The 18879-nt window shown below is 32.2% G+C and overlaps 1 protein-coding gene across 2 annotated transcripts in view; it reads right to left on the bottom strand.

The window, feature by feature from the left end:
• Positions 1-18879, bottom strand: part of LOC130897867 (uncharacterized) — a 248697-nt gene that overhangs the window by 9667 nt on the left and 220151 nt on the right. For both annotated transcript variants that reach the window (XM_057806806.1, XM_057806807.1), the window contains exons 4-6: positions 11828-12026; positions 2343-2449; positions 1511-1651 (exon numbers count right to left, since the gene is read on the bottom strand). In XM_057806806.1, coding sequence (XP_057662789.1) covers positions 1529-1651; positions 2343-2449; positions 11828-12026 — 429 coding nt within the window. In that variant the 3' untranslated portion in view covers positions 1511-1528. The remainder of the gene's footprint in view (positions 1-1510; positions 1652-2342; positions 2450-11827; positions 12027-18879) is intronic.

The raw sequence follows: 18879 nt of genomic DNA, 5'->3' as shown, positions 1-18879 counted from the left end.
CTTGTTTCCACTAAGAATAAATCGTATGACTTTGAGTCTAATGATTAACCATGATAATTAGTAAATGAAAAATAACTTTTCTACCAAAATAATGAAAGATTACTAATATTTTTGGAAAATAAAATCGCATCCTGTCTCCTTGCTATTTTTAACCACTTTCTTCATATTTCTTTGTTGTTTGGAATATATATGAATAATTAGTCTGGCGTTTTTATCGTTGTAATTTCACACCGAGGCACTATACAGTATCTATAATACGAGGAAATCATTATTTATTCAAAAACACATACATAAAACTAACTCTTGGCAACTAAGTACTTTCGCTTTTTACCGATTGCTTTTTTTTGAATAACTCATGTTAGAGCTGTACTTTGCTGTTTGGCACATTGACGTAACTTTAGTAGTGCGTGATTTTTATTAAAGCTATTAGTTGTGGGTTAATTTTAAATGGAGTGCACAAACGAGCATATTTTTATTTTTTATTTCCTTAAAGGAAAGAAAGCAGCTGTGGCTCACAGAGAAATATGTGAGGTTTATGGTGCTGATTGCTTAATAGAATTGGTATATAAAATTCCATTCTGGAGATTTTCCCACAAAGATGGCCTAGTGAAGTTGATGATGACCAAATCAAAGTCATAATTGAAGAGGATCGTCATATAAGTGTTCGAGAGGTTGCGAAAAAAAATCATTCAATACAAAGAATCAACATTTGCGATATGCCTTAAACGTAATTAAACCGACCATTTCTTGAAAACAATCATCACTGGTGATGAAACATAGATTCTGTACAGTAACATAGTTCGAAAACTATTATGGAGTAAACACAATGAACCTGCACAAACTAACATCGAAATCTGAAAAATTTTCAAATCGGAAAGGATTAGTTTTCCACAATTATAATGCAAGGCCTCATACATCTTTAGCAACGCGTGGGAAACTATTGGAGCTTGGCTGGCAAATGATATTACATTCTCACACAGCCCTGATCTGCCTCCATCTGATCACCAATCATTTCGAAGCTTGCAGAATTCTTTGAATGGTCAAATTGTCACAAATGACGGAATCATGAAGCTGAAAGAGATATGGTAAAAGGTCATTGAACAAAATTGAAAATAGATATTTGATCAAAAAGTATTCTGTGTTAAAAATAGTGTTTTATTATATACTACAAAATCGTAATCACTTTGTCGCCAACCAATATATATATATATATATATATATATATATATATATATATATATATATATATATATATATATATATATATATATATATATTGCTTTGCTACTTCTGAATTGAAAAGCGTCATCAGTCCAAAATGAACTCACACAAATTTGTACCTTATATGAATAGTTTCAATTCTTTCTTTAATTTTAAATATTAATAATTGTACTGACTCCTTCATTTACTTATTGTTTTGTAATATTCTGTTGCTAAACGTAGTCAAGACAAACACTACCATAGGCAAGAGTTTATGGATCATGAAATGATGATTGTAATGGTTACTCACCTAGGAGAACGACTTTGGCTATGCGTCGACTTCGTGACATACTTCCATGTAATCTGGATGAAGCATAATATCTTTGATCATATCCTTTAACATTGAGTAACGTAGCACCATAGGATATAACTTGGCATTAGTGTATTCAGTCTAAAATAGATAAATGTACATAATAAAGTAGCTTTCATTTGGAAAAAAACATTAAACAAACTTAGAATTACAAATGATTTTGAAACGTCACGTTGTTTCTAAAATCCAAACAAAACAAATTACGTTCACATTATGTATATTTTGTTATATCAATTTTGAGCTCAAAAAATTTGTATAAATATCAGATTATTATCGAAGGCTCATTATTATTAAATGCAAATATTTTGAGGTTAAGTGATCTTGAGCTTGGATTATCAAATTAATGATATGATATCATTTTAGTTTACAAGTAATGTCTTGGTTAGGTTAGGGTTAGGGTATTGTCGGAATTATGTTTCGATCCCAACGAACTTCTATCTCTTCAACCGAAGATAACGTTAATAGAATAAAAGAAATTCTGCTCAAAAACTATTATACTTGTGTTAGATTTTGACTACATTTTTAAAAGAGCTATTTGATATGAGGTCCTTTGTCATTAAATTCAATTTTGTCTGAAAACCATATAGACAAATTGTTGTTGACATGTTAAATGACGAGAGATTGATCTGCAAATATGATACGATAACGCTCTAAGCATCGTTGTAATGATTATAAGAATGAGCCGAAACCGAAAATGCATTTATTACTGAATATCTCTACTGTTTCTTGAGTGATACAAAATGGCAATGATTCACAAAATTGTTGTACCAACCTTTAATTGTCGAATGAGATTTCTTAAACCGGAATACTTCTTTAATAACCTGTAGAGGTCATTCGTCATTTGAGTGTTCTCAGCGTCTATTTGCGATGTAGTCATATCTGTAAACAAAAAGCACCGATTTCTGATTACATTTTTGTTTCAAATTTAATGAAATCTATCAAACAAGACAATGTGAAAATAAAATAGAAACGGAGAATATGAACTTAGATCCTACTTGAAGAATCGAACCTATTTAGTATGCAATCATTCACACCTTCATTCCATGTAATCTTGGCGACTAATCAAAAATCACTGTAATACGAGTACTTCATTATGATTCAAAAACATGTAGGCACTTTCAAACCTTTTCATAATCCTACGTATTTTCAGCGCATGCTCCTTTCATCCCTCATAGAACACATATGTCTTTACTCTACCTACACACGTTTTTCTAAAAATTAGGGGTTATAAAACTAGTTAAGAAAATTGCAATTAAAAATGATGTTTTGAAGATCACAACAAAATAAATAATAAGCATATGCCCTAATACTTACAAGGCATGCTTGCACTAATAGTCTAAGATCCCACCGCTTGATCTTGCAGGTAACTGTTTTTTTGATGAAATTAATTTTAAGGAATCTTGAGCATGTATGGAATGAATTAAGGATAGGTTGCCTTGTAATAATTTGCATAAAAATTGAAAAAAAAAACGGCGAATGCAGTTAATTAACAATAATATACCTGTTTACACCTGGAACCCTAATGCTGCGGCCGACTGAGAGCTGGCAACCATTTTTATTTTGATTTGTGACATCATTTTTTTTTCAAATGCTGAAAGATTGACTGAAAAAACATATAGCTTCAAATCATATCAGTATATTAATGACATTAAAATTAATTACAGGTAATTGCGGCTGATTTTTACAAGGCAACCTATCCTCAATCCATTCCATACATCCTCAAGATTCCTTTAAAATTAATTTCATCAAAAAAACAGATAAAGACAGTTTGTACAAATTGCTACGAAGATATGACCGCGACATTATTTGAAAAAATTGAGTCGTTTTTGTGTATAACGCATCTTATTATATTATTAAAAAAAACAACAACTTTCGATTGCGCAGCGTAATTTCTAGATAGTCTCGCAATAAACATGTGAATTGATTGTTTGGCTTCGTGGTACGAAATCAATCAGCAAAATGCCTTTTCTGTCCATAAAAGGGTACACAAAGTTTTGAGGTGTCAAGATTTGCTTCTGCTAACATTCGTTGGGAACTAAGTGGGTCTCTTTTTCACTGTTTACCGTTTAGGTTCTGCGGTGTCGTAAGATACTCAAGTTTGATCCGCTGTGACTTTCCGAGAAAGAAAATCATCAACGTCTTCATTGCAGCGCGTCGAAAACCGAAATGCATTTATGACCGGTATCGAACGTAAGCAGGTTTTACAAATTTCAGTTTGGCGTTAACAATTTCACCAATTAGTGATCTGAGATTTACGGAAATCCATAGCAAGAGCAACAGTAAACTTTTCGCTTAAGCTTCTCATCAATTGCGTGATCAAAGACGGACGTCCACATCGTTCTTGATCGTGCTTGAATCACTCCTAGCAGTTTCCTATAAACCTTGCAGATATGCGGATAAATTACATTTGGTTTACTTGTTGTTATATGTTAGAGTTAGAGTAACTATCTCGCATGCTCGGAACTGGGATCGTAGCGCTGCCGGAACTCACACTTTGGATATATCTAATTATGTTAAAAATAATTTTTTAAAGTATTAATTACCAATAAAAGTCTGCCACAACAAACATACCTATGGTACTTTTAGCTGTTAACTGAATTTTGTTACCGCAAACTATATATATTTTACGCTTGGAGATCGAAATGCGACAAAATATATAATTTTATAGTGGAAATAATGTTTTAAAAATAATAAGAATAAATTATAGAAGCGATGGTTTGTTTTTTTAGTGACAAAGTATTATCTGTGAATAAAAAAACACTTGAAACAATAAGTAGCTCAAAGAATACTGCGAAGAGATAGAACCTGTTGAAAGATGATTCAAAAGTTTTTCCCACGACCCTATATGAAAGTGTTTGAATTAATTCGATTTAATAGCTACGAAAGTTGGCGTTAATTCCTAACGCACACGTATATTAGATATATACTCGTAACTCACGAGATTGTAGAGGTATCTGACAACTAACATGCGATTGACTATAGTGCTGCAGAGATTTCTAACAAATTATGCGCAATTAGTCGCTTTTTCGCGTCGCAACAGGAAATAATAGAATTGTCAAACATATTTGATGTTTAATTTTCTCCGTTTGTATTGTCAAAACTGAAATGAGCTGATAAATATCTAATATTATTATATATCTAGTTAATTATTGTCTCTTTTTGAGGAGCTGTATTCTAATAAAATATACAAGGTTTCCAGGACTTGATGTAAAAAATTCGGGTAAAAAATTCGGAATGTGACAAATTTTCTCATATGGCCCCTCGTTTCTGAGTTTAAAGTTGCGAAATCAGAACTTATATTTAAGTATATTTTCTAATTTATACATTCGAACATTATGAATTTTCAATGGATGATTACGTATGTCCATGTGGTATGTTTGGCGGAATAAATAATTCTAAACGACTATCTGAAGGCCAGGGGTGGCTCTTGATCAATAGTTAACAATCCCTAACTTTTACTGGGACAACTTGTACAATCTAAAAATAGCAAATTCAATTTCTCAAACGATTTTGTAACAAAAGTTAACTCGATGAAATTTATGGTTTAGGTCGTAAAATTTAGGAGATATGTAGATTTTTAGATCGTTGTACATGCCAAGACAAACTGTTCGCCATAAAGAGACATTCTGAAGAAAATTTTCATAAATTGTAATTAGTCCAGTTCTCAGAGACCAAAAATGGGGTTCACCTTACAAAAGGTGGGGTAGAAGGTTTTATTTTTTTTATTTCGTTTTAATAAGTATAAAGAGTGAAGTATAAAAAATTTGATTTTTTCGCGATATCTCAAAAAGGAGTGGTTCTAGCGAGAAACAGTCCCTATACAAAATTGTAGAGCATTAAATTCCATACTTAACTTCTCAAAATGGCAAAAAAGCCAAGTAACGCCTTCTTTTGTGTGTGCTATTGCGACCCATGCATTCTTTGATTCTAATTTTGACTTTGATTTTTGACGAATAAGGTTTTTCAGACCCCCCATCTCCAACTCCCTCCCTCAAATTGATAACTGACGAGGAATGAGTAGGCATATCGAAACCCTTACAGTCCAATGCAATGTGAGAAAAATCACTCCAACTTATTCGCTGAGCTTTCGCATTGTTTTAAAGCTTCATCAGGGCCTAAAGTCAATACAGTGAAACAAAACTATGGTGCTTAGCAGAAAATTCGAAATAGGCGTTATTGTTATGTAAATGAAGTAGAATGATCCATAACTTTTCTGTGAGCCCCCCACCCCCATGACAAAATGAATCACCAACTAAAGGAATAAAGGAGACAAAAGAGTGAGAAAACATGTGTATGGAAAAAACTTTTATTAAACAAGAGAAGTATTTAATTACAATTAAAATAATGAAAAATCGACCAATGAAAAGAGAAGTATTTGTAATAACTAGGGCTCGGATTTTTTCATATTTTTTATCCCCATCGTTAGAAAATCATTTTTAACAGTTTTAAGTGTGTATGATGAATCAAATCGCAAATTTAATTTACATAGTTTTGGATATTTTAGACATTTGAGCATATTTTTGCATATTTTGAGATTTTGAGCAAATTTATGCATATTTTTGATTTTCTACAAATAATTTGAGACTTCTAATTTGTTCAGCTTAGCATCTACTGTAGTTCAATGTACTTTTTCATCTTCAATGGAGTAACGGTGTTGACCTGAAAACAACCCAAAGTCATAGTTAAGAGTTGTTGTCTATTGTTCCGAACAGGTAAAATTAGTATTAGCCTCCTTATTGCATATTACTTAACAATGTTTACTCTCTTCTCTCAAACGAACGGGGTTTACTTGCGACGTAGAAAGGTCATTTTAGTATTGTGAATCGTCCTACTAGTCCTCAAGTTTAGTTCGAGTAATGCTTTCGAATACATCTAAGTGTCTCCTTGTGGAATTTTGTGACAATGAGTTCACGTGATCCGCCTGATCCAGGCGATTGTTTCGTGTGCGATAAATCGTTAAGTAAGAGTGAAATACGAAAATTGAGTGAAAAATCACTTGGAATGCAGTGTCAGACGTAAGGAGAAGACGCACCAGCGTTTTTTAAAGGACAAAACACAAGTGACAGTAACTGCTATTTGCAATACATCAAGGAGTCTAATATAACAGCCGCTTTAAAACGTCTAGAAAAAGGTGAGTAAGTATGTTCAAGTGTTCCGAAAGTTCGATTAAAAGGTGAGTTATTTTCCTTCAAACTTCACTACATGTTTTATGGAAAGCCAGTTGGTACCAACTTTCATGAAAAACAGAGACGGCTGCCTCCGAATAAAAGAAATGAAATACATGTTGTGGAGGATCACTAAAGCTTGAAAAAAAGTGTCATGACACAAGCCGAACTGCGTGGAGATGAGTGGGCAATGAGGGTATGCCTACTCATTCCTCGTCATTTATTAATTAGGGGGTGGGGGTTGGAGAGGGGGGTTCTGGAGAACCTTATTCGACAAAAATCTAAGTCAAAAATAGAATTAAAAAATGCATGGGTCGCAATAACACACACAAAAGAAGGCGTTATTTGGCTTTTTTACCATTTTGAGAAGAATGGTCCATTTTTGACATGTTGGGAATTTAATGCTCTACAGCTTTGTATAGGGACTGTTTCTTGATAAAACCACTCCTTTTCGAGCAATTGCGAAAAAAGCCGAAAAATGTCCGAACATTTTGAGGTTTTTCGGCTACCAAAAGTTGTGCCGAGCCCACATTTAGTCTTATTTTGGATATTTTACTTTTTAAGCCCAATAAAATGAAATAAAAAATAAAATCTTCTATCCCACCTTTTATAAGGTGAAATCCTCTGGGAACTGGACTAAATTATATATTGAAAATATTTGGTATTGAAACACGATCAAACATTTCTAATTTCTAATTTCTAACTGCATACTGCCGAAAATCGTGTTATGGAAAAATCAAGATTCTGCCCTATAGCGTCACAATGGAAGTTTATTCTATCAATAATTTCGTTCCTTGTGTTCCTTGTATTAAGATGAATTTTTACATCTTTTAGGAAGTGGGAAGGGGCTCTATAGCTCTATCGTGCATGAACCACATGTGTCTGCGAATATTTAGATGGTTATCACATAACATAGGTGGAAAATAATTTTGGGAAAATTCTAAGTATCGCTGACCATTCAGATTATAAAAAAAAAATAATATGGAACTACTTAAAAGCTTAGTATATGCAACACCGGGAAACACAAGAAACGAAATGATCGATAGAATAAACTATTTTAATACTACATATGATTTCTAAGTAGCGAAATTACTGTTTTCATAATGAGTATTAACTATAATAAGTTGTTTATTGAAAAATAGACCCTTCTTCATACCATTTGGAAATTATTCTGCTAAAGCTTGTAATGGAACATTTTCTTCTAATTCATACTGAACCAATTTTTTATTCAACTGATCTTCATCTCTCAATTTTAGAAAAATGAACATCCTCTGCTCTTTGAATAATGTAATTTTCATCTATAGTGGTTTCTTCATTCTGAATTCTTTATATTTGATTAAAAATGAGTCATATCTTATGATTGTTTTAAAATTTGTTTCACAAATAAATACATAACTTTTTAAAACTTACTTCATGTGTTTACTCAAATTTGATAACTGTTCTTACAAATGTAACATGCATTTTTCCTTTTGCCTTTTTTTATCATATTAAGTTAATTATTATTCAGTTTGTGGTTGCTGATTTCCAGACTGTATAATTTGAGTATGATTAAGTTCAATAACTCAATTCACAACTTTGTAAAAACTATGTATTAAGCAATCATTAATTAAACTTGGTTCCAATAATTCGACCACTGTACTCGAAGAATGTCTAACTATTAAGAACCCAGTATCCGTGTGCAAACCATCTTAAATACTAAATCCTACTGTCAACAAAAAGTCACATCAATATACGATAAAAGTAGGTAAATTGATACATTAATGGAACTTCAAATCTAAGGGACACATGGAATCACTTAACTATGAGGTTAGTTCCCATTAGGAGAGATTATTGTAAAACTTGCCTTTAGTAATAAATCTAAACGTATAAAATAATAACTAGAAATATTAGGTAGCCAAGTGATATTTGTGGTTCTTCAAAGTCACCATAATATAAGACAAAAATTTCGATAATCCGAGATGATACGTTAATGGAGGGTAGAATAAGGGACACTTTGCATCACTTAACTATATGATGAATTACTAGAATTTAATGTCATCGCTTCCAATCTATACCACTTTGTGATTCAGGTTTCTTAAAATGATTCTTTACTTTTCTTTATAAAAGTGGCGCTAATTGTTGGTACTGCAGATGCATGTAAGCAAGAATTGCGACAAATAAAAATCGATGATGTCAAACATCAGGAATCTGCAGCACTTATTAAATTGCCGAATACGGAAAAAAATCAAAATCTTTCACTATAAATGATGAAATTTAAAAAAAAATATAGTGAGGTTCGGCCTTCAAACGTAGATGAACGCAGAGTTTTTAGGTCATCCGCGATGGTCCTGGTGGATGCAGGTAACGATATTACAACCCTTAAGAGACATGGGGGTTGTAAGTCGACTACAGTGGCAGAAGGTTATATAGCTGAATCATTAGCGAACAAAATGGAAGTTGCAAATACAATTAGGCGAGCAGTGAACGAACCGTTGCCGAAGTGTTCTAGAGCTTCGGTAGAATCAAAAGCTTTATGGGACGAACCAGAAAATCTGCGATCAGTTCAAGTAATATCGCAAACTATAAATCACAAAACACCTCCTCCCTTTCATTTCACTATTTGTACAAACAATAGGACCATCACAAATAAAAAGAATTACAGTAGGTATGTGAATAATGTAAAATAAATTGTTAATTTGAAAATATGTAAAGTTTGAAAAAAGTTTATTGCTTTATAAATATTATACATATCTAGCTGAATAGTGGTAAACACACTCGCGTGTTAAATGTCAATCTCAGCGCTCGTTATGCAATATACTATTATCTATTTAATCCTAGATTAATCACGATTTACTCCTGGTGAGATCGTGTTGGTTTTCTATACCAGTTAAACATTTTCACAAGATAAGAAAGATAAGATAAGAAATAATCAATTTGATTTGAAACAGTAAAAATAGAGGTATTTTAGGTGAACATTAATATTCCAAAAAAACTTTCACATCGAAGACAGGTATGTTTCAAAAAAAGAAAATGCATATTCTATTTTACCATGCTTATCCAAAGAGGTCTCTCATATTATTTCAAAGATAATTTTTTAATATTCAGTTTAGTTTCTGATAATAAATTGTAGAAAAGAAATGGCAGTGATACCCCGACTTACGCTACCCCGTTCTACACGAATTAGGAGACACGCGGTTTTTCATTTTGATTGCCGCGCGCATCGGCTCCCTCGCACCGCTCTCTCAGTGTTCAGTTTGCGACAGGTTTAAATGTGTTACGCGTAGAATTGTTTTACGTGCGCAGTGCGTTTTACTTATTTTATCTAATTATGTCACCTAAAAAAACGAAAAATGACTCATTTGAGCCTAACAAGATAAGAAAAACACTGTCTTTGAAGTGTAAACTGAATATAATTAAAGAGTTTAAGCAAAACTTAAAATTTGTGAATTGGCAAAGAAATTTTTCCTACCGGAATCAACAGTCCGAACAATTATAAAAGGTAAAGGAAAAATTATGAACGATGTGAAAGACTCTCAATCTTTGCATTCAAGTATCATCTGTAAGCGGCACGGTATTATCGCACAGATGGAAACATTGCTACAGTCATGGTGTGATAATCAAGTAAGAGGGAAAAATTGTCCTGTTGATCAAAATACTGTGTGCTTTCAAGCAAAGCAGATTTTTAAAATACTAAAAAAAGAAGCTGTGGAGGCGGCTAAAAACCGTGTTTAAAGTGTTTAAAACTAGTAACGGCTGGTTCAGCCGATTAAGAGTCGTTGTAATTGGCATAGAATCGCAGAAAGTGGAGAAGATGCATCTCTCTATCCAGAAAAACTCAAAACAATACTAAATGAAGGTGGCTACACCTGCCAAACCATTTTCAGCGTAGATGAAACCGGTCTTTTTTGGAAGAAAATACCTATAAGAACTTTTATTGCCCATGAAGAGAAAACTTTTCCAGATTTTAAAGCCGCCAAGGATCGATTGACAGTAATGGTTACTTACTTCAACCAATGGACCATGTAGTCATTAAAACGCTTTTGGAAGCATTTCAATATTTTAGATGTTGTAAGAATTATTGGACAATATTGGAATGAGGTTTCACAAAAAACTCTCCATGGTGTCTGGAAAAAACTGTGTTCATTTTTTTCCACCACTGAAACCCAAGAAGAATCAGTTTCAGATCATAAACAAATTGATATCATAATAGAAGATAGACAGATAGATAGATAGATAGATAGATAGATAGATAGATAGATAGATAGATAGATAGATAGATAGATAGATAGATAGATAGATAGATAGATAGATAGATAGATAGATAGATAGATAGATAGATAGATAGATAGATAGATAGATAGATAGATAGATAGATAGATGACGTTCAAGAATTGCTAAATTCACAAAATCAAGAGCTAACATTTGACGTAGTTATAGAAAAGTATGAGCAATACATTGACAAACTGACTCGCTAGAACCAGTTGAATCGGTAAATCAAATGACAATTGCAAACTTAACAGAAAGACTTAATTCAATTGAAAAGGGGTTACATATTTTAGAAAAAATAGACTCTAATGAAGAACGCGTTTCTACTACAAAAGCCTTCTACATCAAAATAACTTCGGCTTAGGTTACTTTATACATAACAATGTAAATTGTTCTATTAACTTTATACTTTATTAAACATTTTTTCTTCTAAATTATTGTTTTCTTTAAACTATGATTCCGATTAAACATACTTTATATGTATTTAAATGCAAAGTTGAACCCTGACTTACGCGAATTCGACTTACACGGCAATCGCTCGGACCAACCTACCGCGTAAGTCCGAGAGGTATTACTGTATACATCAGAAACTAACATGTAATAAGTAAAGATTACAAGTGGATTTAAAGCCGTGAAGTGATAAGCTACAGTTGATTTATTTATTACGTTTAGCTACGAAATTTTTTAATTCTATATTTCCTCTCCAACATAGATTGGTCGTCAAAGAATACAAATTATTTATTTTACCAAAAGGATGTCGCTGAAGAAACAAAATCGTTTGTTATTTTTTAGTGCTACATTTTTCTTTTCATTCTTTGAGATATATAACAAGTAATGTTTAACTCACTTTCTAATCTTTCTATTCGTTCTCTTTTATCCTGCGCCTCCTCTGCCAATTTTGCAGATGTTTTGACACCTTCTCCAGATTTCTGTGTTTTTTCCATAATAGCGCAAGCCCGTAGAACAAAAGCCGGCACTGTTTCTTGTTTTTCTTGCTTTGGAATATCCACCAATGTCCAATATTGCGTTTCTAATCGTATCACCTCCTGAAATAAAAGAAGCAGACATTAAATAGAATTTACGTGAACAAACTGATAATTAAACGTAAAACTTTGTTATGTTAATGATTTTAAGATATGAGTTAGAAACTGTAACTAGTCAGCGAAAAATAAGCGTTCATTTGAAGTAGTTGTTCCTTTCGATAGCTCAGTTTGGATTATATCACCAACTACTACGAAATAACTATAATCCAACATTTTTACAGTTTTATTTAACCCTTACCCACAGTCAGGAGTCAAATTGACTCCATGTGCAATTTATAATCAAAATATTTTTTGTTTGCGCGCGCATCAGCGCTCAAGCTTCGAGGTACCCTCGAATCTAATATTCTTCAGTACGCTTGAAAGCTTGAAGTGATCAACAACATTGTTTTGTTTACGTTATTTGGTTTTAAAGTTTTGCGCGCATATTTGGAGTCTATTGACTCCCGTCTGTTGTTACGTGATAAATATTTAATATATAAACCAGTGAGTTTACAAGGTAAATAATAAAATATTTTTAATATTTTTAAAGAATTTATTGTATAGGGATTCTATATTCTATCATTTTTTATAGAAATATGGATTCTTGTTCGGGACCATCCAGAAAAAGGGTTCGAGTAACTGACAGAGATTTTGAGGAAACCCTAACAAGGTGGTGTGATGGAGTTGAGACGGATCACAACAATGATAGTGATGTCAGTGATTCTGAATACATTCTTAGTGATCATAACAGTGATACTGATCAAGAAGAAAGTGAATATTTGGAGGAAGATGAACAATGTGATGAAAATTTAGAAACGGAAGACAAAAATAAATATTTTTATGATAAAGGAAAAAAAGGAGAATCTAAATTTCGTTGGTCTAAGACGCCATTAGTAAGTTCATATGTGAGAACACCAAAACATAATATAATAAAGCAACTTCCTGGATTGCGCCATCCTTTGCGCCAGCGAGACAAAATATCCGAAAAATAATCGTGGATGTGCCTTCTAGACGTAAATATGTTAGAAGAAATTATTAAATGTTCTAATCAAAAGCTATCAAAAATGAGAGATTTATATAAGGATCCCACAAAATCGGATTTACGTGACTTGGACATGATTGAACTAAATGCCTTTTTAGGATTACTTATATATACTGCGGCTTTCAAATCAAATGACGAGAATATCACTTCGTTGTTTTCAACGGATGGGACAGGCAGAGATATTTTTCGCTGTGTTATGAACAGAAATCGATTTGCTATTTCATTACAATGCCTTAGATTTGATGATTCAGAAACCAGACAACAACGAAAGGAGAATGATCCGCTAGCACCTATTTCTGCAATATTTGAGAAATTTGTTGCAAATTGTCAAGCTGCTTACACTATAGGACATTTGGCTTGTGTGGATGAAATGCTTATAAGTTTTAGAGGAAGATCCAAATTTAAAATGTATATACCTCAGAAACCATGCAAATATGGCCTGAAACTATGGGAATACGCTTACTGAAACTGAAAAAAAATTGTTGATTCCAACACAAGCAGTACTACGTTTATCAATACCTATTCAAGGAAGCAATAGAAACATAACGGCTGATAACTGGTTTTCATCAATCGAATTGGTTAATGTTTTAGACCAAAAACTTGACATACATCGGTACTTTGAAAAAAAATAAATCGGAAATACCTCCCGAGTTTCAGCCTAATAGGACGAGACAAATTGGAAGTTCCCTTTATGGTTTTTCGGAAAATGTCACTTTGTTATCACATGTACCAAAAAAACAGAAGGCTGTATTACTCGTGTCATCAATGCATTCCTCCGCAGCTCAAGATCCTGATGTCGACAAACCAGAAATGATTCACTTCTATAATACTACGAAGTAGTCTGGCGTTGACAGTCTAGATTAAAAATGTGCTTTATATTCTACTGGCCGTAGAACGCAAAGATGGCCTATGGCAATTTTCTTTAGAATATTAGATATATGTGCAGCAAATGCATATATTCTTTTTAAAAGTACCAAAATTGAAAGAAAAGATACAAGACTGGAGTTTATGAAAAATCTTGGAAAGCAGCTTATCACTGAAGAATTAGAGAGAAAACAGAGTAATTCACGTGTAAGACAGGAAATAAAAGTAGCTATTAGAAACATTTTGGGAAGAAAAGAAGAGGAACCAATAGAGCCAGTAGGTAAACTCGCCATTAGAAAATACTGTTCAATTTGCCCCAAGAAACTAAAAAGGAAAACTTCTACATTATGCTCTAGATGCAGGCGTCCAGTATGCCTACAATGTTCATCTCCTATATGTTCAACATGCATTTAAATATATTTTTTTAATCTTTTTTTAGAATAAATTTGTTTTGTTTTAACGTTTTTAAATTTTAAAATAATTATTTACTCATTTTCTTAGAATGTGTTTTTTATTTGTTTTTTATAATTATGATTTTTATAATAAACGGTTTTAAACTTGAAAATAATTTTTAATTAGATAAATCTTCAAGTGTTTCATATTAATTCTAAAAAAACCCATTTAAAATACAAAGAGTCAATTTGACTCCTGTCTGTTGTAATGTCAATCAAATTCATGTCTGTGGTTAAGGGTTAATAAAAATACTATTAACAGACAGACGTATGTTAATCATGAGAACATTACTAATAACTCAACTCTAAAAATTAAAACACTGATGCCGCTGTGAAACAACTATCTTAGGAGGATAAACTAAATGCTTAAGCAGTAGTGAAAAAGTTTTTTTTAATTTAAACAATATATCAATCCATACAAGACTCAAAAAGAGAAGGAAAAAAAAGAGTAATCATTAAACATTATGGGAGAAGGGTTACGAAAATAGACTTCAGAGATTTTCATATATTCAGATTAGACAACATCATACAGAAGTTTGAGGAAAAAATTAATAAAATAAAAATTACTTGGTTGAAAATTAATAATGTCAAGACTACATAGGAGGTTACATCAACATGTTGTATATATTCTTCAATAGAATAATTAGACTTCTAAACAACAACAAAACACTTGGAACATATGCAATAAACAACGAACTTTTAAAAAAAGAAGAAGGTGAACATATTAAAGAAATATGGAGCTGGAGTCAATGGCAGAGGAAAGGATGATGGAACAACTGATTGTAATATTTAAACAAGTAAAAAATTTGTCGCACTTTCGGCTCCAGAGATTATAGTCCATTTTTCACTGTTAGCAATGAGTAAATATTAACAAGAATCTTAATCTATAAAACGAAGTTTCTATGAAAAATAAAGAAAGAAAAATATCAATAATTTCATTTATTTAATAACATCGTCCTTATTATTTCTTGACAATTCTATCATTCGTCAATTTGAATATTGATTTTTGAATTCGATGAATTCAATGCAAACACAACAGTGAAATTGGATGAACACTGATTTTATTGACAGTAGTTTTCTATATCTGACGTAAGGTTAGATAACTTAAAAAATGAAATAATAAAAAGTCACTACGAACTACACAGGCGCGGTATCATCTTATTACTGTTCTAATTTCAGTCACAACAAAAACTTAATTCTTAACTAATTAATTCCCAGACGATGAATAGATAAGTATTCGAATGGCCGGAAATATACTGGAGTTAGTACACTTTGGTGTTCAATTTTGCCACAATGCCACTACGTAAATACTGGCAAAGACTTCATTCTATATAAATATATATAATAATGCATCTAAATGTTCATGATTTTAGGTCTCTTCTGTTTTAAAATTAGTTTTTTTTTTATTTTTTATTTTTAAAAATTATCAAGAAAAAAACTAATTTTAAAACAGAAGATACCTAAAATCAAGAACATTTAGATGCATTAATATATTAAAAGGTCTAAGAAATAAGAAATTAAAGAAATGTTTTAAATATGTTTCTAAATGTAAGGACTAGAGAAAAATCAATTTTTCTTATTAGAACAAAGTTTTAGTTTGATTTGTTTTTGAAGGTGATCTATTGATTATTTTGATAAAGACCTAGAAACATATACATATCAAACAAATCTTAAAAGCTGTTTTACTACACAATGGAAGTAAATTCTCGTAAATCCACATCTCTTCCAATCGTTTGCTCAATGTCTCTTAAAAAATTATGCGTGTTAAAATTATTAAGGCCTCATTGTTACACCCATGAATGGTTCTGAGCCCCAGCGGCACCTTCGTAGGCGGCGGCTTATTGGTCTCAACAGTGAACGGTTCTCTCTAGAAAGCCACGTGCTAGGTACACGAAGTATTAGTGGATTTTTCAAATATTATTTTGTAGAGGTTTTCTATAATTATTTTTTCTTTTCATTAGAAGCATTTATAAACATTAATAAAGTTTTTCATCCAAAAGTAGTGACCTACCATAACACAAAATATTTCTTGAATCTGTAGAGTGGCAAAATAAGTAGCCATTACAAGAAATCTATTTGTGGCAAGTTGCCTGAAGAGCTATGAAAAAACTGCTGCTCCATTTTTATCAACAAATTAACTCTTTGTTTCCAAAATAGCACTTTAGTCAGTAGCATTTTCTCAAATAGACTGGCTGCTCTCTACACAATAGGCGCTGATGACGTAGTACTTATTTGGAACGGTTCTCGGACGGTGTTAAATGTATCCAGACTACTATTTTTTTTTTTAAATCTTCCATTGTGAGAAATAATTATAATAACAATTCATTCATATTCAAATAGATGAATGGACATACTAATGATAGAAGTAATCAAATGTATAAATTTTTTGATAGCTATTGTCATTTTAATAAAAATCTAAAAATTTTAACAATATGCTTTCCGCTCCCCTTCTATCTTAACCAATAGGAATAGTTATTATTTTTTTATTTATCGATTTGTACACACCTACAGGTTGGGTTTTATTGAACGCAAATGTATTCCCAAAATACTACCCTACATCTACATCAACAAAAATGATATTGATTTAACTTTATTTAATTTCTAGGTTCTGATACAAAGTTTCCTTATTTAACGATACAATCTGCGCATTGTCTAAGTTCAATCCTGTGCAAACGGTGGATGTAGTAATTAAAGGGAAGTTCGCAAAGCAATTCTGAATTCAGAAAATAATTTGTATACTTTAATTTAGCAACGATAAAAGAGCCGTGAAGCAAACTGGAATTCGCTTCACGGGAATTTCTCTTTATTTATGAAAAGCTGAAAGAAAGCGAAAATGGAAATATATTTAGGAAAAAAATTTTGGAATGCTTTCAGTTTGATGCTGCTAAATAACATTGTATTTCAATCAAGTTGGTAAGAAATAAAAGCTAAAGCGAGAGTTTTGAAACAAGACAAAGAAATCATTTATTTTTGTCACAAATTGTCTAACTGTGAGATGAGTCAAGAACGGACTATAAGTGAATGCGATAGTGGTGTCGTATCTATACTCCGAGGAGAAACTTTATTAATATTTTCAATAGAAAATCCTGAGAATGGGGTAGATAAATATTTTTTGTTGGGTCAAATTTGATATGCCATTGTGCAGGAGGTATTATAAATAAATGGCTGGGTTCCTTGCGATAATAATGAGGGTAGTCTCTTCCAGGCTAAGGACTGTTCCATTTTTAGCTAAAATCATATCATGACGTGCAAGATCAACGAGATTCTCTGTTTTCTTCAACCTTGTCGAACTTCCTAATGTTACTCATGAAACCATGAAAAATATTATACGAACACGATATTTCAAGAATACATTGATATATTATAGGTTAACAGCCTAGCAAAACTGAAATGGAGTTGAAGTCAATGCGAGTGAAAATAGTCTTGAAACTTGCTCTTTTCCATGCAATTGGATTCGTTTGCTTTTTATTTGCTTGATTTCCAGACACCACGACAATGATTTTTTCTGTTTTTAAAGATAAAACTAGCTTTTAGCCGCGGCTTCGCTAGCATCGAATCCATTAAATAAGTATCAGAAATCATTATAATAGAAAAGAACGAACTCTGTAGCTATATTAGAACCTGAGATATAGATCTGTATGTAGAAAAATTACCAAAAACCTACCAAAATCCATAACTCCACATTGAATGTCCGCGCCTAGCTTCTCTCCAACTCAACCGATTTAAGTGTTCAAAAACTCAAAAGAAAGAAGGTGTTTCAGCGAGTGTTCTTGAACCAAAACGAAGTCTCTATCTTGAATAGAACCTGAGATATTGAGGATAGAATGTGTGTATGTGAAAAACACCCATAAGTAATGTACAAGGGAAATCACATTTGAGTATAACTTGAGAATGGTGAAAATTAGATGAAATCCGATGGTTGATGGCTGATCTGTGCATCAATACCTTTCTTTAAAAAAAATTAAGCAAATCGGTTGAGTAGAACGCCTGAACGGACTCGGAATGGAAATCATCAATTTTTTTAATATATAAGATCACCACACTCACGTCCATGACACAACTTTCCGTCGGTAACAAAATATGTGAAGAACACAATCGTCAAGACGAGATATTTTAAGCGGTAACACTAGCGCTACATTGTAGATGTGTAGGTGACCGGTTTTTGTAAAACTGTTGTGTGTGGATGTGGAGTTTTCTTACCCTCTTTGCCACGGTTTCTCGTTGCCATTGGATGGTAAAGACTGGATGCAATAAAACTGCTATATTACAAAAATTGAGTAGTTGGTTGATATGGACGACATATATCTTAAGCATTAGCTTATACGTCTTTACAATAATATATAAATCTACTTTTAGCAAAACATATGAAAATGGAATATTTTTGGAACGTATCCACTGTTTCATTTTGTCATTTTTCAGCCTGCACATTGTTGTATATTATCAATAATATAAACACTACGTGATGGCAAATTTGGTACTAGTTTTTTGTAGTTAAATATGTTCATATTGTAATTAACCG

The sequence above is a fragment of the Diorhabda carinulata genome, chromosome 9 (genome assembly GCF_026250575.1).
Source record: "Diorhabda carinulata isolate Delta chromosome 9, icDioCari1.1, whole genome shotgun sequence".
NCBI lineage: Eukaryota > Metazoa > Arthropoda > Insecta > Coleoptera > Chrysomelidae > Diorhabda > Diorhabda carinulata.
This window is presented reverse-complemented; position numbering and strand designations above follow the sequence as displayed.